The 25,614-nt window shown below is 37.0% G+C and overlaps 1 protein-coding gene across 5 annotated transcripts in view; it reads right to left on the bottom strand.

Annotated features, from left to right (window-relative positions):
* The window catches only part of CNTN3 (contactin 3), a 393,129-nt gene that overhangs the window by 220,889 nt on the left and 146,626 nt on the right, over positions 1–25,614 (bottom strand). For all 5 annotated transcript variants that reach the window (XM_025271930.3, XM_044934326.2, XM_025271931.3 and 2 more), the window contains one exon: positions 25,037–25,212. In XM_025271930.3, the coding sequence (XP_025127715.3) occupies positions 25,037–25,212 (176 nt within the window). The remainder of the gene's footprint in view (positions 1–25,036; positions 25,213–25,614) is intronic.

Here is a 25,614-nt window from a genome sequence, read left to right as displayed (position 1 = left end):
AGAACTGTGCAAGTGTTAGTCACTCAGTCATGTCTGACTCTGCGACCTCATGGACTGTAGCCCACCAGGCTCCTCTGTCCATGGAATTCTCCAGGCAAGAATACTGAAGTGGAGAGCCATTCCCTTCTCCAGGGGATCTTCCTGACCCAGAGATCAAACCCAGGTCTCCTGCATTGCAGGCAGATTCTTTACTGCCTGAGTCACCAGGATGCAAGTTCACAATAAATGCTTTACCATATGTGTACTCAAATACACAAAAGGAAAAAAACCATAAACTATGTTTTGTTAACTAGCACTGAAAATTCTCAAGTGAACATATTATCTATTGGCCCCAAAATAAACTTGGTTATGGGACCCAAACTAATGTATTGTGATTTCTTCTTTGCTGAAATACTTGATGGTATATGCAGATATAACAGCAGAGGTGTAGAAAACAGTGCTAAAGCATGACATAAGAAGAGGAATTTAAAGGAGAGAATGACAGTAGCAGAACCTGCTGACAGCTTAAAAATCAGCTGTCAAAGTCCATAGCACTTATACCTCAGTCAAGAGGAGGCCCATCAAAACCATTTACTGAGGAACCACTGAACCCAGAGGACAGTATGTGAAAAGTGCCAAGTCAGGGAAAAAGTCTATCTTATTCGGTAAATCCATATAATAAAACTGTTGAATTTGAAAATAGTCCACAGAGGAAAATGGTGTTTCCAGTCAAGAATACATATGTACCACATTTTACTGTTTCTATTACATGTACCTCTGTTACTAGTAAATACATGTTCTTTAAGAACATCCTCTGACATCAGTTTCCTATGAATCCCACTGATCTTAAAATGCTTTCCAGGATACTTAAGAAAGCAATTGGTATACGGAAGGCCCTCATAACGGTTAACAAGCTATCAAAATTGTTTTCCTTCAGGCACTGTATACCATTCTGAGGACAAAAAGTCTATAACATGATCCCACACAGTGTACTAAGTGCTGTGGATATAGACAAAAAGCACAAAAAAATACAGGTCCTTATACTGTTATTAGGCTCATGAATCAGTTAGCGGGGGTGGTGACTGGTACATTATTTAAGAAAGAAAAAAATAACTACATAGTAAAAAAGTTCTAGGGGAAAAAAGCAAACAACTTGACTACAGCCTCAATTAACCAACTACCTCTGAAATTGTTTTCTCCTGCTGCTTCTCTAAAAGAAAGAATCTAGAAAGCACTGTAAAGTGGTGATTGTTTCCAGGGCATTAAATGCTTTCTTATCCTTGTCCAGGAACCATCTTTGCACACACAAAATATATTTCTATCCAAGAAAATGGTTACTGTGGTATATTCCTTTTTGTCTCTGCAGCCTCCATCCCTCCTTTGGTAACAGAACCTTTAATTTCCTTTCAAATCACTTCCCAACCTGCACTCCCTCATGCCTCACTGTAAAAAGAGTGAAGGAGGCTTACCCATTGGTATATTTCAGCCACCTTGTCAGAGTTGGTCCAAGACAGAAAGGCCTCCCATTCAAGGTGGGTAAGATTTACATTTGGGATCCTCTCTCCTGAGATCGCTAAGCTTGGGATTCTGACAGTGATCCTGACATGGAGTAGACAGAAGATGACCCAGAGTGACGCCAACAGAGAGGAAAGGCGACACTGGAGAAACCAAGGCTTGTGGGGCATCATTTGAACCCTTGGATTCAGTCTTGAGTAAAGCCAGTTGACTTAGGACTTTTCAGCTGCAGGAGCCAAGAATCCCCTTTGGAGCTTAAGCCAGTTCTGATTTGAGTTTGTATCACTTGTCACTGAAAGAGTCCAAGCTAAAATAAGTGGGGTCTGAAAAGAAATAGAAAGACACTGCCAACAGGAGAGAACGATAGCACTAAGTGAGTTTGGTGGGAGGGCAAGAGACTCCTGGCAGGAGCAGAGGCCAGTTAGGGAGCAGTAACAGACAGCAGGGGCTTCCCTGGTGGCTCAGTGGTAAAGAATCCGCCAGCAGTGCAGGAGACACAGGAGATGCGGGTCCAGTCCCTGGGTTGGGAAGATTGCCTGGAGGAGGAAATGGCAATCCATTCCAGGATTCTTCAAGTAAAATTCCATGGACAGAGGAACCTGGAAGGCTACAGTTCAAGGGGTCACAAAGAGTCAGACACAACTAAGCAGAAACACACGCACATACACACACGAGACAACAGGAGAAGATAAACATGCCAAGCGGCTTAAACATTAGTCTTACTGGACAATGAACTCCTTGCAGAGGAACTCAGGATCTACTCAAGGCAAAAATATTTTGAAGTGTTGACACTAGTGGAACAATGTTTAAAAAAAAAAAATCCATGATTAAAACATTACTAACAAAGAAATTTGGAGAAGGCAATAGCACCCGACTCCAGTACTCTTGCCTGGAAAATCCCATGGACGGAGGAGCCTGGTGGGCTGCTGTCTATGGGGTCGCACAGAGTCGGACACAACTGAGCGACTTCACTTTCACTTTTCACTTTCATGCATTGGAGAAGGAAATGGCAACCAACTCCAGTGTTCTTGCCTGGAGAATCCCAGGGATGGGGGAGCCTGGTGGGCTGCCTTCTATGGGGTCGCACAAAGTCGGACGCGACTGAAGCGACTTAGCAGCAACAAAGAAATTTATAATAAAGAAAGACAGGGAAATATAATAATGAAATTGAGATCACCTACTAAAATTTATGCTAACTATTATTATTCATTAGGAGATATAACTATTTTGATAGGTGAGAAAATTGTAATATGTATAGTTATATGCCTTATCATTAATATCTCCTCTGATAGGAGATTCAAGTCTCATTGAGTTGTCATGGGGGAAAATTTATCTAAAAATCCTGGGTTGAGGGAGGCATTTTATTAATAAGTTATCTACTGAAAAACCTGGAGCTATAGATTTTTAGGAAACATTTTCAGTGTATACATTAAAACAAATTTAATAATATGAGAAGTTAGTTACCATTAAAAATGTGAACTTGATAAAGTCACAATCAAGATACTATGGATTAAAAAGATACGCTAAAGAAATGAATATTACCTATTGACATTAAACCATTAACATATTAGTGTTTTTGAGAAGGGATACAAATTTAGTGTGAAAGTCACAGACAGCATTGTTAATCATAATCTGCACATATAAGAAAGAAAAACTGATTAATGTTCACAGTAGGAAATTTTTATCAATAGCTTTACCAAATCAAATAACTGAAGTGACAAAATAATAAATTTTATAAAGTACTATCCTTTGAGATTTTGAAATAAAACACTCTTAAGCATGATCTATAAGCAAACAGAATTTTTTAAAAGATATAATGAACTCTTGAATAGCATATTCTTCCCTCTATTACAGAAAACTTAGGGCAGATAATTCACAAAACAAAAAGAATAATGTGTTTCGCAAATCAAATCATTTTAAAACTGACAAACAGGAGATGATTTACCAAACTAGAATACTGAAAAGATGTACAGTGAAGTATTATATGCTTATAAAAGCAATTTTGATTTTTAAAGTTGTAACTCCAAATTGAACAAAAATAAAGGAAAGGAGGAAGAAGAGAAAAATCCTCCAAAAGAGATCATTACTCTGAAAATTACAGGACTTCAGGTGTGATTTTAAAGACATTTTTCAACATTTGCAAAATAGAATCACAGCAGTATAATGGATGAGCATTAAACCAGAACTCAATTAAATAGATGCTCCTGTAGAAGAAGAAATTATAGAATATTTTTAGCATGCTGCAGCAAGGAAATACAACAGCCTAAAAAATTATGGTACACGATATACTATGAAACACCATACACATATAATAGTGCCTTATCCTAAATTAAATGCTTGAGTTCAATTCCAGCCTTTTCACAAGCCATTTGGTTTCAACTTTAAATACACCACCCAAGCAGCTGCTTCCTTCACCAGGCAACACTTTCTTTCGCAGACAAGCCATAACAGTTCTACTATAGACAGGAAATTGCTTTCAGAGTCCTTAAGAAGAAGTGATTAAAAAAAAAATCCCAACAGAGCAGCAATAAAGGAACACTCCTACAGTGACCAAAGAGGGAAAGTAAAACAAAACAACAGGCATATGATTTCTAAGCAAGAACTTCTCTGAGGTTCAAGGAAATAAAACTGATATATCCAGAGAAATACCCAATCTACTCCTACTGTATGAACAGAAAAAAATCCATATGAAAGAATGCCAGTTAATCCAATGGCCAAATGGGCTGATGATATTGCCAGCTTTGAGAAATTTCCAAGTTTCTGGGATACTGCATTCTGACAAGACAGGATTTCATATGCATATGTACATATATTACAGCATATATATATATATATAGCATCTATATAATGAATATATTGCATTTAATTTGAAAGCAATTTGAATCAGCTTCATTAAAAGTTAAGCAGCATTTTTTCTTTGATCCCTACCATGATGTAATCAACATGCTTTGCATTCAAAAATATTTATAGCAAGTTAAAATGCTATTGCTACTCAAGCAAAATCTTGACTATAGAAGTTTTCCATGGCAGATAATGGACAAAAAAGGGAAGGGGACTAAAGTCCAAACAAGGCTTAATATAATAGATTTAAATTATTTTTTAAAGAAATGTAATAAAAACTAAATTATATATGTAATTAAGAGATTAGAAATCTTTTAGATGCTCACGCATGAGATATATTTCCATCATTATCAAAGAGTCTAACTTAATGAATTTTATATAACATCCAGTGATTGGCCCATGCTGATGAGACAACTCTATTTCAATAGCAACATGTCTGATGGAAATATTCTATTTGAATTCATACAATTAACTGGTCAAATTTTTTAATGATGGCATTAACCAAAACTAACTGGATAAGACAAACCTCCGCTGAGAAAAAAGCAAAAAAAAAAAAAAAAAGAAAGAAAGAAAGAAAAATATATTAACCATCAACTGGATTTCTAAGAATGCTACTAAATTTCAATACAGGAAGAGGGAAGTACCTAGACTTTCCAGAGTAACAACCTGTGGTTATAGCAAACAAGAGCCACTTCCAATCGTCAGCCTCCACATAACAGATGAGTCTCCTTGAGACCATAGATTCTGGAGGAATTTAACATTATTGTTCAAACTGTGGATCATTTTATAGAAACAGTTTATAAGCCTATTATTTGGTTCTTAGTTTCAACAAGACTTCTTGGAAGGGAGAAATGCAAGGGGATTCTAAGAACCCTTGTTAGTACCCTGACATTTGGAGAGTTCTCAACAAAAAAAGAAGAGGCGAAAGATATTTCATCCAAACTCTCAGTTGTTTCAAAATCCCAAAGTTAGAATCTTTGCCTGGAAAGGAAAACTAGGTTCATTCTCTTCAGCTTAACTTCTAAACTTAGAATTATACAATATAAGAAGGAGAGTCTTTTAGGGGCTAAATTCTTCCTTACAAATAAAGCAATTAAAGCCCAGGGTGGTCAAGTGATTCCCACATAGTGGCTGAGCCAGAACTAGAACCAAGATCTTCCACATCTAATCTTGAATTAATTCTATTCTATCACATTGTTTGATTACTATAGTATCTGAAATATTTCATGTTAACCCTGCTGGATGACTTTCAACCTTTTCAGCCTACTAATTGCACATTTCTACCACTGACCTCAGAAATTTAATGATGTATGATGTATAGAAACCAACACAATATTATAAAGCAATGATCCCCCAGTTAAAAATAAATTTAAAAAATAAAGCTAAATAACACACAAAAATAAAAATAAAGAGGTGACTAAAAAATTCATCTTATCAATAGACTGTTAGGAAACATTACATGAATCTGACAAAGGACTTCTTATATCTAGTATGTATAAATAATTTATAGAACTTAGTAAGACAAATAACCCAATTAGAATATGAGCAAAGGATATAAACAGACCTTTTCCCAAACCAGAGAAATGGCCAATAAATACATGAAAGCAGGTTTGAATCACTAGTCATCAGGGAGATGAACATCAAAACCACAATGAGATGTGACTTCATACCCACTAGGACCATTGTACTCCAAAGGACAAATGTAACACATGTTGGCTAGCCTGGGGAAAACTGGAACCTTCATACACTGCTAATGGGACCGTTAAGTGCTGCAGTGACTTTGTGAAACAGTATGGCACATCTCCTTAGGAGGTGAAATATAGGTTATCATATAGTGTAGTGATTTCAGTCCTAGTTACAAATACAATAGAAATGAAAACTGTCTACAAGAAAACTTGTACACAAATGTTTACAGCAGCATTAGGTATAATATCCCTTAATGTGAACACAACCCTAATGACCATCAACTACTGAAACAGTAAACAGCAAGTGATATATCCACAGAAGGAATACTATTCAGCGATAGAAAGGAATGAACTACTGATGTATTTTACAATATAGATGAAGCTCCAAGACATTATACCAGATAAAAAGAGTCAATGAAAAATGACCATATATAGTCTTACTCCATTTATATAAAATGTTCAAAACAGGGAAATCCATGGAGATAGAAAGTAGACGAGTGATTTCCAGGAGGAGGACTCTTGGGAGGAAATAGAGAATGACTGCTAAAAGGGTACAGTTTCTTTGTGGGATTATAAAAATGTTCTAAAATTGATTGTGCTGGTGGTGAACATGTATATCGTACACAACACATGAATGAATTTATATATTTAAAAACTCTGTGAATATACTGTAAATCACTGAATTATAGTCTTTAAAAGGGAAATTGTTTGGTAATGTGAATTATATCTCAATGAAGCAGTTATAAAGTAATACCAATTAAATCTGTCCATTGTCTCAACTCAAAACACCCCTAGCTATTGACAGAACCATCGTGACATATATAATGTCTGGGTAAGAACTGTAAAAAGCTCCCTCTTCTGGATAAGACAATAAGTCACCTTGTCCCCCATGCAGACCCAGCCAGAACAAGGGCAGCATGTCTCAATGGAAAAGGAAGCCTTAGTTAGACTTCATCAAAGTGCCTCTGGGCAAGGCCTGGCCTGAACAAACATGCATGACAATCAGGCTGATAGATTGCTCTATTATTATCACACCAGATGGAAGAGATACTTTTCTAGTTACTTATAGAAGATGTCATAAATCTGTTATTGCTGTTCAGTCACTCAGTACTGTCTGACTCTTTGTGACCCCATGGACTGCAACACTCCAGGCTTTCCTGTACTTAAGCATCTCCCAGAGCTTGCTCAAACTATGTCCATTGAGTTGATAAGGCCATACAACCATCTTGTTCTCTGTCGTCCCCTTCTCCTCCTGCCTTCAATTTTTCCTGGCATCAAGGTCTTTTCTAATGAGTCAGCTCTTGGCATCAGGTGGCCAAAGTATTGGAGTTTCAGCTTCAGTGTCAGTCTTTCCAATGAATATTAAGGGTTGATTTCCTTTAGGATTGACTGGTTGGATCTCCTTCAGTCCAAGGGACTCTCAAGAGTCTCCTCCAACACCATAGTTCAAAGGCATGAATTCTTCAGCACTCAGCCTTCTTTGTGGTCCAACTCTCACATCCACACATGACTACTGGAAAAAACATCGCCTTGACTATATGGACCTTTGTTGGCAAAGTAATGTTTCTGCTTTTTAATATGCTGCCTAGGTGGGTCATAGCTTTTCTTCCAAGGAGCAAGAATCTTTTGATTTCATGGCTGCAGTCACCATCTGCAGTGACTTGAGACACCAAGAAAATAAACTCTGTCACTGTTTCCATTGTTTCCCCACCTGTTTTCCATGAGATGGGACTGGATGCCATGATCTTCATTTTTTTAAATGCTGAGTTTTAAGCAAGCTTTTTCACTCTTCTCTTTCAAATTCATAAAGAGGATTTTTTAGTTCCTCCTTGCTTTCTGCCTTAAAGGGGAAGTCATCTGCATATCTGAAGTTATTGATATTTCTCCCAGCAATCTTGATTCCAGCTTGTATTTTATCGACCCTGATATTTCACATGATGTACTCTGTATCAGTTCAGCTCAGTTCAGTCGCCCAGTCATGTCTGACTCTTTGTGACCCCATGAACCGCAGCATAACAGGCCTCTCTGTCCATTACCAACTCCCAGAGTCCACCCAAACCCATGTCCATTGAGTCAGTGATCCCATCCAATCATCTCATCCTCTGTCGTCCCCTTCTCCTCCCGCCTTCAATCTCTCCCAGCATCAGGGTCTTTTCCAATGAGTCAACTCTTCGCATCAGGGGGCCAAAGTATTGGAATTTCAGCTTCAACATCAGTCCTTCCAATGAACACCCAGGACTGGTCTCCTTTAGGGTGGACTGGTTGGATCTCCTTGCAGTCCAAGGGACTCTCAAGAGTCTTCCCCAACACCACAGTTCAAAAGCATCAATTCTTCTGCCCTCAGCTTTCTTTATGGTACAACTCTCACATCCATACATGACTACTGGAAAAACCAAGCCTTGACTAGACACACCTTTGTCTCTACTTTTTAATATGCTGTCCAGGTTGGTCATAACTTTCCTTCGAAGGAGTAAGCATCTTTTAATTCCATGGCTGCAATCACCATCTGCGGTGACTTTGGAGCCCAAAAAAATAAAGTCAGCCACTGATTCCCTGTCTATTTGCCATGAAGTGATGGGACTGGATGCCTTGATCTTAGTTTTTGAATTCTGAGCTTTAAACCAACTTTTTCACTCTCCTCTTTCACTTTCATCAAGAGGCTTTAGGTTCTTCTTCACTTTCTGCCATAAGGGTGGTGTCATCTGCATATCTGAGGTTACTGATCTTTCTCCCAGCCATCTTGATTGTAGTTTGTGCTTCCTCCAGCTCAATATTTCTCATGATGTAATCTGCATGTAAGTTAATTAAGCAGGGTAACAATATACAGCCTTGACATACTCCTTTTCCTATTGGGAACTGGTCTGTTTTTCCATGTCCAGTTCTAACTGTTGCTTCCCGACCTGCATACAGGTTTCTCAAGAGGCAGATCTGGTGGTCTGACATTCCCATCTCTTCAGAATTTGGCACAGTTGATTGTGATCCACACAGTCAAAGGCTTTGGCATAGTCAATAAAGCAGAAATAGATGTTTTTCTGGAACTCTCTTGCTTTTTCCATGATCCAGTGGATGTTGGTAATTTGATCTCTGGTTCCTATGCCTTTTCTAAAACCAGCTTGAACATCTGGAAGTTCACCGTTCATGTATTGCTGAGGCCTGGCTTGGAGAATTTTGAGCATTACTTTACTAGTGTGTGAGAAGAATGCAATTGTGTGGTAGTTTGAGCATTCTTTGGCATTGCCTTTCTTTGGGATTGGAATGAAAACTAACCTTTCCCAGTCCTGTGGCCACTGCTGAGTTCTCCATATTTGCTGACATATTGAGTGCTGCACTTTCACAGCATCATCTTTTAGGATTTGAAATAGCTCAACTGGAATTCCATCACCTCCACTAGCTTTGTTCGTAGTGATGCTTCCTAAGGCCCACTTGACTTCCCATTCCAGCATGTCTGGCTCTAGATGAATGTGAGTGATCACATCATCGTGATTATCTGGGTCGTGAAGACCTTTTTTGTACAGTTCTTCTGTGTATTCTTTGCCACCTCTTCTTAATATCATCTGCTTCTGTTAGGTCCATACGTTTTCTGTCCTTTATCAAGCCCATCTTTGCATGAAATATTCCCTTGGTATCTCTGATTTCCTTGAAGAGATCTCTAGTCTTTCCCATTCTGTTGTTTTCCTCTATTTCTTTGCATTGATCGCTGAGGAAAGCTTTCTTGTCTCTCCTTGCTATTCTTTGGAACTCTGCATTCAGATGCTTATATCTTTCTTTTTCTCCTTTGCTTTTCACTTCTATTCTTTTCACAGCTATTTGTAAAGCCTCCCCAGACAGCCATTTTGCTTTTTTGCATTTCTTTTCCATGGGGATGGTCTTGATTCCTGTCTCCTGTACAACGTCATGAACCTCCATCCATAGTTCATCAGGCACTCTATCTATCAGATCTAGGCCCTTAAATCTATTTCTCACTTCCACTGTATAATCATAAGGGATTTGATTTAGGTCATACCTGAATGGTCTAGTGGTTTTCCCTACTTTCTTCAATTTAAGTCTGAATTTGGCAATAAGTAGGTCATGGTCTGAGCCACAATCAGCTCCTGGTCTTGTTTTTGCTGACTGTATAGAGCTTCTCCATCTTTGGCTGCAAAGGATATAATCAATCTGATTTTGGTGTTGACTATCTGGTGATGTTCGTGTGTAGAGTCTTCTCTTGTGTTGTTGGAAGAGGGTGTTTGCTATGACCAGTGCGTTCTCTTGGCAAAACTCTATTAGCCTTTGCCCTGCTTCATTCCGTACTCCATGGCCAAATTTTCCTGTTACCCCAGGTGCTTCTTGACTTCCTACTTTCGCATTCCAGTTCCCTGTAATGAAAAGGACATCTTTTTGGGTGTTAGTTCTAAAAGGTCTTGTAAATCTTCATAGAACCATTCAACTTCAGCTTCTTCAGTGTTACTGGTTGGGGCATAGACTTGGATTACTGTGATATTGAATGGTTTGCCTTGGAAACAAACAGAGATCATTCTGTCGTTTTTGAGATTGCATTCAAGCACTACATTTTAGACACTTTTGTTGACCATGATGGCTACTCCATTTCTTCTAAGGGATTCCTGCCCACAGTAGTAGATATAATGGTCATCCGAGTTAAATTCACCCATTCCAGTCCATTTTAGTTTGCTGATTCCTAGAATGTCAACGTTCACTCTTGCCATCTCCTGTTTGACTCTTTCCAATTTGCCTTGATTCTTGGACCTAACATTCCAGGTTCCTATGGAATATTGCTCTTTACAGCATCGAACCTTGCTTCTATCACCAGTCACATCCTCAAGTGGGTATTGTTTTTGCTTTGGCTCCATCCCTTCATTCTTTCTGGAGTTATTTCTCCACTGATCTCCAGTAGCATATTGGGCATCTACTGACCTGGGGAGTTCTTCTTTCAGTATCCTATCATTTTGCCTTTTCATACTGTTCATGGGGTTCTTAAGACAAGAATACATCAGGTGACCAAAATAGCAGATCTTCCGCTTCAGCATAAGTCCTTCAAATGCGTATTCAGGGTTGATTTCCTTTAAGATTGACAGGTTCAATCTCCTTGCTGTGCAAGGGACTCTCAGCAGTCTTCTCCAGCATCACAGTTTGAAGGGATCAATTCTTTGGTGCTCTACCTTCCCAGCTCTCACAACCATACATGACCACCGGATAGACTATGGCCTGGATTATATGGACCTTTGTTGGCAGATTAATGTCTCTGCTTTTCAACACACTGTCTAGGTTTGTGGTAGCTTTCCCGTGTTGGTGGTATAGTGGTAAACATTTTCACATTAAGCTCCTCAAAAACAAGAGAACTGAATTGTAAACACAGCAAACCCAGTGGAAACTTAGATTAAGACACTTGTCAGTGCAATCTTCCAACTAGCTTTGGCCCCAAAATGTAGAAGTGAAATAATATTTCATAAATGTCCTAAGATATCAGCAGTTATTTTATAAACTAAAACCTTTCATGATTCAAAGGCAAACAACAAGTATATTCCATTTACATGGAAAAACATAAAATACACAGACTGAGAAGTTACTGAAAAAACACTGACTTTAACAGAATCTTAGTTTTAAAGCTCACAACCTTCCCATGTGACTAGGTTGAAATGTATTGTGTTTGACTAAAACATTTGCTTTTCAAATTCAGAGAGAATGAACAGACTACTGATAAAGTTACAGCCTTTTGTTTGAAATTTAACTTGTTGTTAAACCATCAGAGCAAAGTAGCTTTGAACTTCATCAAAGTCTTTGTGTTCAAAGATGAAATTTATTTTTTTAGCTTCACTTTTAGTTACGAGAAATAGCACTGCCTGTAACTCACAGCAAACTAAGCTCCTACTAATTATAACAGAACAATTTTAGCTAATTAGTCTTTAGTAATTTTTCTTTTCAGATACAGCCAGCCACTCTGGGATTCATCCTTCAAAATTTTTGCACTTTTTTAATCTTTCTTCACATTTACTTTTCTAAGTCTCTTATGTGTTTTTAAAGAGGAAGAAGTAACCTTTTGTAGTGGGAATATAGTCAATTTATGTTTTATACAAAGATTGCAAATGGACAGAAGTTAAAAGGGGATAAAAAGGGAAAAAGAAGCTTTGGGCTGAAGAAATGAGCTCTTAAATATCTTCTTAAGAGACAGAGGTAAGAACATTTCATAATCCAGTGTAACATTTTTTATGTGTTGAGAGCATCTGTTCTCAACATCTAGGTTGGAAGTCATTAATGACAACCCCTGGGCTATATTTGACTTTTACTTGCCTGCTGCAGATAGGGTTGACCCATGCAGTGTTTTGTAAAAATTAAACTTAGTCTCTAATATGTAAAAGGTCAAAACACTGTATGTAAATAATGGATCCTGGGTTATTCTGAAAAGTGATCAGCTTTGGTAACTGTATGGTCAGGCTATTCTCCTGCTCTCTGTACAGACCCAGCTCAATCAGTACCTGATTCTCCTATATTCTCCTGACTGACCTTTCTGGCCCAGGCCCCAGCTAGAGATTGTACTTATCAAAGAAGTGGTGAGGGGCTTGCTCTTATGCTAGTCTCCCTGGTGACCGAAAAGCCAACCTGGCATCAATTTCCCTCTAACTGGCAATCTCCTCTTCTCCCCAGGAGTAAAGACTCCCACCAAGTCCTGCCTGCCTTCTGCAGAAGATTGAGGGGTATCACTCCAGGACTTTGTTTCAGACATGTCAGATTCCCCATCCAGTAAACTACTGATGTCTCTGTCACTGACTCCGGGCTCTTTCTTGGGTCTTGAACCTGGGCAAACACAGGATTTGTAGACCTGTGGGCTGCACCCCAACAGTAACACTGTTTCTGCATTTCTCACTCATTATTTCACTCATTAATTCACTCATGAAATCATGAATAGTTCATTCATTATTTTATTCATTATTTCACTCATTAATAGCAAATGAGTGAAATTCTGATTGCTTTTCAGAATAACCCAGAATCCATTATTTAGAAAAGACTGGATGGCTGCACAGTGAGCACCCCCTATAGGAAGAGCACGTCATGGCCTCTGATCCATTCCAGATCTCACTATTCTTAATGCTTACACAAAGATGGCTTCACTCATGAACATTATCTTCCTAAGTAATCCAACTGAATAGAAATATAAAGCACAAAAAAATGGTAGGAGATTTTGAGTTCCAAAAATTGCTTTGCAATGCTGGTTAAAATACAACAAAAATTTAGTTTAATGTAAAGCTGAGCAAACAAAGTAAGTTGCAAAGCAGAATGATTAATTCTACAGCCTAGGCTGTGACAGCCAGGGCAGCAGAAAGGTGTGGGGAATGGGAGATCAGTCTCGGCAATCTGATGGCATAGGTTTAATTGCCCTTGTGGAAACAGGAGATGAGGAGGTCCTGGGCTCAGGAGCTGGATATTTGAAAAGGAGTCCTTTCAGACATAGCTGGGTTTCCAAGGTGACTCAGTGGTAAAGAATATGCCTGTCAATGCAGGAGATGCAAGTTTTATCCCTGGGTCAGGAAAACCTCCTTCAGGAGGAAATAGCAACCCTCACCAGGATTCTTGCCTGGGAAATTCCATGGACAGCAAAGCCTGGTGGGCTACAGTCCATGGGATTGCAGAGAATTGGACACAACTGAGCAACTGAACACACATTCGTGCTTTAAGGGCTGCACTCATGCTTAAACCCACCCACAAACTTAGAGAGAAGGCTAGGGAGTTAATCTGTCCTTCATTTACTTTTTGGAGTGAGGTTGCAGTGAGGTGGGAGACTTGGAGGGAGCGACTACTTCAATGAAGAATTCATGATTGGGGGCATATATCTCACATGATTCAGGGTTTCATACGCATTTTACATATAATAGATCCTCATTTGTGGATTTCATATTTGTGAATTCACCTGCTCCCTAAAATGTATTTGTAAAGCCTTAATCAGTATTTGTGCACTTTTGTGGTCACTCTCAGATATGCTCAAAGTGGTGAAAAATCCGAATCACTCCAGGTGCACGTTTCCAGCTGAGGTGGAAGGCAGCAATGCTCTCTGCCTTGTTTCAGTTTACCTTGTTTACTCTAATTGTAAAAAAGGGTCCTTTTTCCTACACACTTAGTGCCTTTTTTTTTTTTTTTTTTTTTGGCATCTTTGTGCTTTCTGTTGACTCTGCTGTTTAAACTGGAACTAAAGCATAATGCTGAAACGTTATCTAATCTCAAGCACAAGGAGGCCGTGCTGGTCTTATGAAGAAAAACCCATGTTAGCAGAGTTTTGTTCAGGCTTGAGTTACAGGGTTCCTGACTATAAGGTTAATGTTAGCAAACCAACAATGTTTATTACATAAGACACCTTTAAACAGAAACATCCATAAAACAAGGTTATGTATTGAATGGTGGATGAAAACCATACAGCCCAAGGTTTGCAGGAACCCGCCAACCCTACTTTTCCTAAAAGTGATGCTGCAGTATCTACAAATTCATTTTTACAGGTGACTGATAAGAAAAAGTGACTATAGATGGTAGGCTACATTGAGCCAATACATTAACATAATACACTCTCCAGGCTGGTTATATCCCTGGTTCCTGGGGAAACCCACAAAAGCTGTTGGGTATGGACACTTCTTCAACCAAGGTTAAGAACAATCTCATGTTGACATGGGAGGGGAAATTCTCCTAAAGATCAGATTCACATCAAACATTACAAAAATGGTAATATGTTCTACAAATGAGAGTGAACAGATCAACAAATCACAGGTTAACATCAATGATATCCTGAGCTTACAGAACAACATAACGAAAGAACACCTAAATAAACTTTAAACAATTGAAGTAATAAAAAAATGAAGATGGGTGTCAAATCCTCAGAAAAAACAGGATGCTCTAAGGAGAGAACAGAAACATATGGAAAACAATCAGACAGAAAGTCTAGACAAGAAAAACATAACCACTGAAATTAAAACTCAAAGGACAGTTTAATAGTAAATTAGGCAGAGAACAAAGATTAGTGAACTGAAGATAAGAACTAAGCAGAGATAGAAAACATGAAAGACAGGTTAACAGACATGGTGAAATGAGAAATTTCAATATACACTTATAAAGGAAAACCAAAAGGAGTAAGGAGCAGACAAACAAAACTGGAAGAGGTAACAGCTATGAAATCATCAGTTACCATAAGACATGTATTTCAAGATCTGGGAATCATAACCTAGAATTGTCTAAATATGATAATAGCTTATCTTTGAACAGCAGGCACTGTGTGCCAGGCACTGCTCCAGATGCTTAACAATATTGTAGCTCGTTTAACCCTCATACCCGATGAAGTAAATTCTACTGTTATCTTTGATTTACAGCTGAAAAGTTGGAAATATAGGTTCAATATTTGTCCAAAGTTACATGGCCACTAAGAGGAAGGATTTGAATCCACACAGCCTGGCTCCAGTCTCTGCACCTTTAAAATTACATTTTATAGCAGAATTATTTTTGGAAGAATAAGGGCAAGTAACACACTCTCTGAAGACCAAAAGAGGGAAGAGAAGAAAAACAAAAGAGTACTGACCATCATTGGAAACTCACAAAATGAACTTCTAGAAAATAAAAAGTCATAGATGCATGAATGATGGTGCACAAAGGAAATGATAAATGTGGGTAAATCTAAAAAAAAAACAACTAAAACTAATATGAAATAAGAATAAGTCTCCTAGGGCAAACACACACATCTGTACTTTCTCCATTTCTCTGAGAGATTCCCCAACGTAAGACGTAAGTGCAGTAAAGATATTTTTTGAAGATACAAACTCAACAAAAACAAGTAATAGAAGAGCCAAGTGCAATAAAATTTTGGAAACTAGAAAGCAGAAGTGATGGTGTTGAGGGTTTGACATAACAGAGAAAGATGTCTTTAAATTCACAGTGAGGAAAGGAATGGGAGGAAGTAGTAAAGTTGGAATTTTAAGCAATTGCTAGGTACTCAGCTTCCCTGTCCCACCTACGTACCACCCCACATCAGGTCAGAGGAGGCTTAACTCTCTAGAGAGGGTAAAACATAGGATGCCAACAGGTCACTTGGCAGATTTTATAGAGGATCTTGTGAGGAAACAGGTGGCTTAAGTAAATATATATGTACACACACTGGATGCTGCAGTCTCTTAGGCCTCTTCTCCCATCAGGCTTCCAAATGCCAATGGAGCCTTTCATCATCCAAGGGGGCGTTTGGACTGTCTCTCAACCAAGCATGTCAGTATAATAACTTTTAGAACATATGCTCCAGAACAATCACAGCTATCCTTCATCCTTTCTTGAGATACTTGAGGACACGGTGCTCTAAGACACTGAACACCAAGAACAGGATTATAGCTGAAGGAAGATCCTGGAAATACAGCCTTGCCCCTAATGTGCAGGAAAACCAAATCCAAACTGGAGTGCCCCAAAACCTCCAAAAAAAGATTTCTCCAAGAAGGTAAAATAGAATACTGGACACCTCTCAAAAATTTGAGAAGAGATTCAGAAAACTGGTCAAAATTTTGGCTGATGTAAGTATCTCTCTCTCTCTCTCTCTCTCTCTAGTCTCTTAAGTCGTGTCCAACTCTTGTGACCCTATGGACTGTAGCCTGCCAGGCTCCCGAGTCCATGGGATTCTCCAAGCAAGAATACTGGAGTGGGTTTCCATTTCCTTCTCCAGACATAAATATAAGACCATAGCAAAATGGAAAATTAAAAAGTAAGATTAGTAATTTGAAGGAAAATAATTATGCATGGAAGGAAAAACAATCATAATTTTATTGTGCTATAAAAGTCAGCTCTGAATATCATTTATAAATTCAGAGTAATATAAACACTGAATATTGACCTAATTCAAATTCTGACCCAATAAACGCCTGTAATAAAATGCCCTGAATTAATACATATTCAAATGTTAACCACTGGAAACTGGAGGCAGGTGAAATGTTTATTCTCTGCGGAGGTTTGAATGGGGATTGGGTTGAAGAATGGGCTTGTCATCACTCTATCCAATCAAAGTACAGTGAATGGAATATAGTGTGGATTTCCCTAATTTTAATTTTTGTGTTTTTGTGCAAGCTATGCATTTTAAAATGCTGTTATTTTCATAAACCTCTTAGAAAGGCAACCTTACATTTCTGTGGTGGCAAGGTAGTGGTATGAAAGTGTTAAAGCATCAGCTACCAAATTTGATGGCCAACAGTAATACTTAAAATTGAAAAATCAAGAGGTAGCAAATAAGCAAATTATTTCAAGAGCCAATCAAAAAGTTGAAAGTAAATAAGAGCCAATCAAAAAGTTGAAAGTTGTTCCCTCTAGGAAAGGAGAAATAAAAAGGATGTGAGCAGAAGTCTAACATTTTTCTTGAAAACAAGCAAGAAACTCCCAAACTATGTAGAAGTTTGCATAGACTTACATTATTTCAGATATAAAAGAAAAACTAGAAAATAAAAGGAACAGTAGCAATAATATCTAATTAATGGTGTTAAAAATTTTGACTAAACTACTGGACAACAATAATATTAATATAACATCCAGGAGGAGGGAAATACAGTTTAAAATATGGAAATTTTTCTATTGTTGGAGACATTAAGTTTAGAATTTGTTAAATATGTCTAGTAAATTTTCTAGGGTGATTATTATAAGAAAATAAGTAGAGTATATAACATTTGATGTTACTGAAGGAAAAATAAATTCTCAATCAGTCCAAGGAAAGAACACAAATATTAACATTTCTGTATTAATATGTTAATATTTATTTATTTATTTATTTTAAATTTTATTTATTTTTAAACTTTACATAATTATATTAGTTTTGCCAAATATCAAAATGAATCCGCCACAGGTATACATGTGTTCCCCATCCTAAACCCTCCTCCCTCCTCCCTCCCCATACCATCCCTCTGGGTCGTCCCAGTGCACCAGCCCCAAGCATCCAGTATCATGCATCGAACGGCAAATGCCTTATTAGAGATAAGTGGGTCACCACTTATCTATTAAATGCTTTATTAGAGATAGTGGGTCACCTCATACTGACCAAAAATATACCCATTCTAAACTTTCATACATCAATAAAATATTAATTAAAAAAAGCAAAATAATCAGAAATATCAGGATAAACAGAAATCTACCATCACTGTGAGAGAAACTGATAGATTAATTAGATAAAGCATCATTAATGATGTATATGAATTGAATACAATTGCGGACTTTAACTCAAAGAACATAAGGAAGACATTTCTCTTGTCAATAGGCTACTAGGTTAGAAATCAGTAACCAAAGATGACTAGAAAAATTCCACATGTTTGGAAATTTTAAAACACACATCTGACAATTCATGGATCCAAGAGAAAGTAATAATTAAATCATAAAATTTATAGACAGTGTGAAAAGTGTTAGTTGCTCAGTCATGTCCAACTCTTTGCAACTCCAGAGACTGTAGCTCCCCAGGCACCTCTGTTCATGGCAAGAACAGAGTGGGTTGCCATTCCCTTCTCCAGGGGATCCTTCTAACCCATGGATTGAATCCGGGTATCACACATTGTAGGCAGATTCTTTGCTGTCTGAGCCACCAAGGAAGCCATAAAACTGAACCAATAAATATGCTACAAGTCAGAACACTGGTTTACAGCTAAAGCTGTGCTTTTGAGAAAATTTAAAGTCAGACATATTTAAATTAGAACAGAAGAAAGGTAGGAATGTTAAGGAGTTAACTACACAATTTAAGGGATTAAGAAAAGAACAGTCAAATAATCCAAGAAGTTGGAAAGAACAGTAAACAACTGAGTGAAATGAATGAAATATAGTATAAAAATTCAAAATCAAGGAATAACATTAAATTCTGAAAGGTAAGATACTAAAATAATACTTAGAATGAAATAGAGAATGTATCTATTGATAAAACACAGACAAGAAGATTGAGAAGATGCTTCGAAACAACTTTTGGGCAATTCATTAGAAAATAAAAACCAAATGGATATAATTCCTAGAAGAAAAAACACAACATACCACAAAGAAAGAGATAGTATGCTGGTCCTACAACTATTCAAATGATTTAATCAATAGTTAAAATATTTCCTGAATGGAGAGCTCCAGGCCCAGATAGTTTTATTTGTATGTTTACTTTTTATTCAAGAAGTAGATAATTCCAATATTTTTCAAAATCTTATAGGGAATATAAAATAAGAAGTAATCATCTATTCATTTATAGAGACAAATGACTTTGATACTAAAGCCAAAAAAGTAGAGTATGAGAGAAGGAAAGAAAATCTCCTATATTGATATATGTGCAAAATACTAAACACTTACAGATAATAACATCCAAGTATTAAAAAACATAAAAGCCAATCTGAAACTAACCCAGGACTAGAAGGTTGGTTAATACTAAAAATGGTTCACTGTATTAACAGGTTAAAGGAGAAAAACAGAATGACTATCTCAGTAAATGTAGGAAAAGCATTTACAATAATAAAGAATTCCTGATTAAAAACTAACAGAGAAGAACTGCCTTAACTTGATAAAGAGTATCTATGAAATCTAGAGTAACCATCACACCAAATGGTGAAATGTTAACCTTATTCACTCTTGAAAATCAAGAGCAAGACAAGGATATTCATGCTCAATATACCTATTCAACACTGTACTGGGTGAGAGAAAGTGCACTCACATAAAAGCTATAAAAAGAACCAAAAACTCACACTATTTTCAAATAATACGATTTTCCAGACACAAAATTCCAAAAAAGCCAGAGACATGACCACACATAGCTTTACAGTTGGTTAAGAATTGCCATCAACTGAGCTGGTAGAGTTGATTCCCCTCTGAAATAAAACAAACAAGTAAATCTACTTCACAAGATATACAAAACCAATTCTAGATAATTAAAGACTTAAATGCAAAGAGGAGAATATTAAACTTTTATAAGTACATTTAAGAAAATGTTTTTACCATTTCACGGTAAGGAAGAAAAAAAATTTAAACAACTCATGAGAGAACATGAGCTATAAAAAAAATCAATACTTTAATGTAAAATTAAGAACATCTGCTCATCATTTGACAGCATCAAGGAAAAATAAAAAACCTAGCCACTAAAATGGAGAAACATACATAACTGGCAAAGGATTAATCCAGACTATACAAAGAACTCTTAAGTTTAAAAACAAAAAAGACTACCATACAGTGAAAAAGTATCTAGATAACAGAAACATAAAAGTGGTCAACAAATATCTTAAAATGAACTTGCTGCTACTGCTAAGTCACTTCAGTCGTGTCCGACTCTGTGTGACCCCATAGACGTCAGCCCACCAGGCTCCCCCGTCCCTGAGGTAGAAATGCAAATTAAAACCAAAATTACATTTTATTTAAAAAATAAAAATGGAAACTGAAAAGTGAAATACAATTTTGCATTCAATAGATTTGCACAATTTAAAATATAGAACAATAACAAATGTTGACAAATATCAACAGATATTCACAAATATAATGCTGATGTGAAAAGTAGTGTAGATGTAAGAATGCTGCTTGATGTCATTACATAAAAGTTTAGAAATTAAAAAGGTAAAATTTTATCTGTTGCTTAGAAACACATACATATTTTTCAAACAATTAAAAAAAAACATATAATTCAGAACAGTGACCACCTATTCAGAGGGAGCTTAAGAGAGAAGGAAATGTCATCAAGGTGAGTTACAAGGTAAGTTTAATCATACTCTGAATTTTTAAATCTTAAGATAAGTGGTAGCTACACAGGCATTCTTTATACTTTTCTCCATACCATTTGCATGTCTAATATAATTCATGATTAAAATGTATTGCACCTTGAAATAGGTAAAATGAAAACATTTTAACAAAGAATGACAGGAAATTCAAGAGTAAGAGAAGTAAAACTAATTGTCAACAAAGCAAAGATATTTGTAGTTTTGGAGGTACTGTCCTAACATTTTGTGGTTGGAATTAAAATTGTGTCAAAAACACCTGGAAACACATTTTACAAGCTTCAAAAATCATACACATGCAACATAACAGCAAATCACTAAGAAAATGTCTACAATTCAAACATTGCATTACTTCATGTATTTTTCCCCTCTCTAAATTTTGTGATTGTTCCACAAAGCATCTGTTAAAAGGGATAAAGAATGCTTACGGAAAGCAGGCAGCTTAAACTATGAATGAGCTTTTCACCTTCATTTAATTATAAATACTATTTTTAAGCATCTTGAACAGTAAGATAAAATTTCATTGCATTTTCATCAGTGTTAAAAGTGGCACATTGAAGATAATGTTATTTATTCATTTCTCCACAAAGAACATTTTGAATGTATTTTTCCATGGCTGACAGAAACAAATAAGTATTACTAAGTTTGCAAACATAGAACAATTAGAACATTTTTCAGCAGCAACACTTCATTAATTGTTTACCTGTGACAAAACAGGCTCGGCTCCCCTGTAGTCGTGAGCAGGGGAAGGATATACTTGGAGGAATACAAGTCTCCTTATTAACCCCTTCTTTTAGTGCATGTATTACATCCCTTCAAGGCCTCCAAGTGAAAGCAATGCTTTCTAATGCCTTGTAACTTGGAACTCTGATGTATTAAATATTCTCCACTTTTTGCCATCTTCTTTGGCTTCTTTATCAGAAACCTGTATCTCAGCCTGTACCTTAGGCTGAGAATTTTTTTTTTTAATTCATTTTTATCTTCTCAGCTCAATCAGGCATCAGGCTAAGAATAGCCAATATTGCTCTTCATAACTTCCAAAAACCACATGTGAAACTATCAAAAAAAATTACAAAGCAAACAAGACTAAAGAATATCACTGTATGTCAAAAACCACAAAAGCAATCACATGCCAAGCATATGAGAAAATAAAACTTATGAGGCAGATGAGGATAAACTGCAGGGAAACCCAAGGGACTTGGGAAATCACAACAAAAGTAGGAAGGTATTCTGTACCTTACTCTCCACACTTATCCTGACGGGATGCACCCAAAAGAGAAACCCAAGGACAGTAGTACCAAGTGAAAAATAGAAACATTTGGTTGGGAGAAGCAATCCACTCCATGTGCTCTTGCTTCCTTGTAAGATTTTCTAGGTTTGCCAAAAATGAAAGGCCCAATCATTCTTTACCTGGCCCATTTCTCATGAATGTTTTCAGAGAGCAACCAGGAAGGATAAGACCAGCTCTCCCTCTAGGAAAAGCAGGCTTGCTTACTGCTTGCTATAAAAGAGGTGGATTCCCTAATCTCAATGCTCCTCCTAGAATGCAGCATCCATCCTAGCTAAATCCTATCACCTCTGTGGGACCTGGGAGGAAGGGGAATTGAAGCATGGAGCTTGCTATGTGGTGAGTAATAAACCTCTTTGTTACTGACCCAGGAAATCATGTCTTCTGGTAGCATCCATAAAAGACCAACAGGCTAGCTTATTAGCTTCTAAGTGGGGTAAAATAAAATCCCAGGATCAACAACTTAATCCCACTTTGCCTATAAATTACTGGCCATGAAGTAGGGGCAGACTGCAAGAGGCATGATATACTTTCAGAAGTTATTTCCAAACAAGTTACACTCTCCAGGAAGAATAGACTGAGGAAAAACTTGTAAGTAAATGATACTTTTTCAGATATTGGAAGAAAAGACTAAGGAAAAACTTGTAAGTTAATGATACTTTTTCAGATATTAGAAAAGTATAGCATGCAGTAAAAATATACTCCAGTATTTCTATATGTATTAAGAAATATACTTAAATATGTGAAAGTCACTCAGTGTCTGACTCTTTTGTGACCCCAGGGATAGTCCATGGAATCCTCCAGGACAGAATACTGGAGTGGGTAGCTCTTCTCTTCTCAACGGAATCTACCCAACCCAGGGATTGGACCCAGGTCTGCCACATTTCAGGCTGATTCTTTATCAGCTGAGCCACCAGGGAAGCCCCAAAATACTGGAGTGGATAGCCTATTCCTTCTCCAGTGGATCTTCCTGACCCAGGAATCAAATGGGAGTCTCCTGCATTGCAGGCGGATTCTTTACTAGCTGAGCTACCAAGGAAGACCCTACTTAAATACAGTTAGAAGAAATAATATATTTTGTGAAAGACTCCTGGCAATACAAAATTAAGACTGGAAACTGCACCTTCCCCTGTAGATCAGAGAAGTGCATCTGACCTCTGCAAATTCAGGGTAATCAACTGACATGTGTGTATAAAGGCTGACTTTGAACAAAATTTGCTTTCTAACCTATTAAGAGTTTTAAGCATAAAAATGGGAGGACCAAATGGAAGTAGGAAGAAAGACTGCCTATAAGAGCCAAAATGGCATTTTAGAGAACTGACTATATCTTCAGAATAATACAAGCAAACAGATGTGACTTCAATAAATCAGAAACAGAAATTCATAGGAAAGAACAACCTGAAATTAAAAGTATTTCAAGAAATAAGACAAAAATAATCCCTTTCTACCCTTTTAAGAATATAAATAAATCAAACATAAAACGAGTAGAGACACGAAAATTTCCTAAATTCTTTATGGGATGTGCAAGTATAACAAAATAAATTTTCAAGTTCTAAGCAAAGCAAATTAAGAGATCTAAACCAAGCTACACGCTGGAAAATTAAATATACATATATGTATGTATATACACATACGCTATGCTGTGTTTAATCACTCAGTGTTCAACTATTTGCAACCCCATGGACTACAGCTTGCCAGGCTCCTCTGTACATGGGAATTCTCCAGGCAAGATCACTGGAGTGGGTTGCCATGCCCTTCTCCAGGGGATCTTCCCAACCCAGGGATCGAACCCAGGTCTCCCACACTGCAGGTGGATTCTCTACCAACTAAGCCACCAGGGAAACTGAAGAATACTGGAGTGGGTAGCCTATCCCCTCTTCAGGGGATTTTCCTGACCCAAGAATTGAATCAGGGTCTCCTGAAAACTATCAAAATACTCAGAGAAGATACAGGTTAAAAATATATATATATATATATATATATATATTCAAAGAGAGGAAAAAATCAAAAATGAAAGAAGTGAAAGAGCAACAAGTATGAAAAAAAGAACACAAAGAATATAATGGCAGGAATAAAACCAACCACTGCCATTATAAAAACAGAAAGCAAAAGAATAAGCCATGCATTAAATGACACATCATCAATTTATTAATGGCTTGTGGCAGTGGCGGAAGACTACTACCACATTATTAGAACATCTGCATTCTAATTTCGGAATAACTGAGGTGTAAAGAACTAAAAGAAATCTCAGAACCAAGGTAATGATGATGTGCATTATATATGACACATGGCAAAAACAAAGGAAGACAGACTAGTAAAAAGAAAGAAAAAGTAGAAAATGGTCTAAATATACATCAGGAAGATAAAGACTAAATTAGGTCTTTGGTCTCAATTCTAAATTTCCAGCTAAAGAGCATGTGATTTCCTCAGGATGGGACATGGGTTCACCCTGGTCCAATTAACATGGTACAGACTTTGTCTCCAGAGCCAGACCTCACGGGGGTTGCACTGAAGGTCATCGTGAGCTGGGCAAAACTGCCATGGAGGTCAAAGATATGTTACATTCTTTTCTTTCTCACTGTCTTTGTTCCTTTATATTTTCAGATTTGTTAGATGTAATTTTCTAATTTCAATGTTCTGCCAGAGCAAAGGTTGTGACTGACAATTTGTTCATACTCTTTTTAGTTCTAACATAGTACAAAGCACAGAGTAACTAATGAGTAAACACATCCTTAACTAGATTCTTTTTCCTCCCTTAAACAGAATCCTTACAAAATAGTCAAACAGAAAACAGGCATGCACACATACATCCACATTCTCTCTCTCTCTCAAACACACAAACACACAGACATTTTAAACTCTGCTTTGTACAGTATATAGAGATAAAAAACATTGAATTAATTTCTCAGCCTATTTTCTTAATTAATAAAAATCCGCATACTGTTTCTGAAATCCAAAATGACCACACAAAGTCAGTTATATATTTTTAAATGTTGGATTTGTTACATGTGTAAACATACACTTACAGGCAAACTGGAGCTTAGCTTCTCTGCTGACAATTGTCCCGACTGAATTTGTGGCAAAGCATTGATAATTTCCTGTATCCCAATTTCTGTTGGGGTTAATAACCACAAGATTTCCTCTGATCAGCTTATAACGATACTCCATACTCAAATCAATATCGCTTCCATTCAGCTGCCATCTGTAAAACAAATGTCCAGGATTTCTCCCTTAGTATAATTAAAAAAAAAAACAAAAAACCTACATTATAGAAGCTACTTTAAACATCTGCTCTCTTATGAATGAAAGGGACAAATATATCATTCAATTGTTATATAACTGGAAATCAAAGATGCCCCAGTTTAAAAACAAAAACAAAAACAGAAACAAAAGGTTAAATTATAGTAGAAAGCACAATAAAGTAGTATCTAAAAGCTGAAAGTTTTCAAGACTTTCTGAAGAGGAGAAAATAATTTAGTTTGTTCACTAGGGGGAAAATTAGTCTAGGTCTGCATAGGCAAAGATGAAGTAGAAAGTTGAGGTAATTATCTCATACACTTCAGGCCAGTCTCATGCTGCCGATGAAGGAGGGGGAAGCACATTT

This window comes from Bubalus bubalis, chromosome 21, assembly GCF_019923935.1.
Source record: "Bubalus bubalis isolate 160015118507 breed Murrah chromosome 21, NDDB_SH_1, whole genome shotgun sequence".
In the NCBI taxonomy this organism is placed as follows: Eukaryota; Metazoa; Chordata; class Mammalia; order Artiodactyla; family Bovidae; genus Bubalus; species Bubalus bubalis.
The sequence above is the reverse complement of the archived record's forward strand: the minus strand, read 5'-3'. Positions and strand labels throughout refer to the sequence as shown.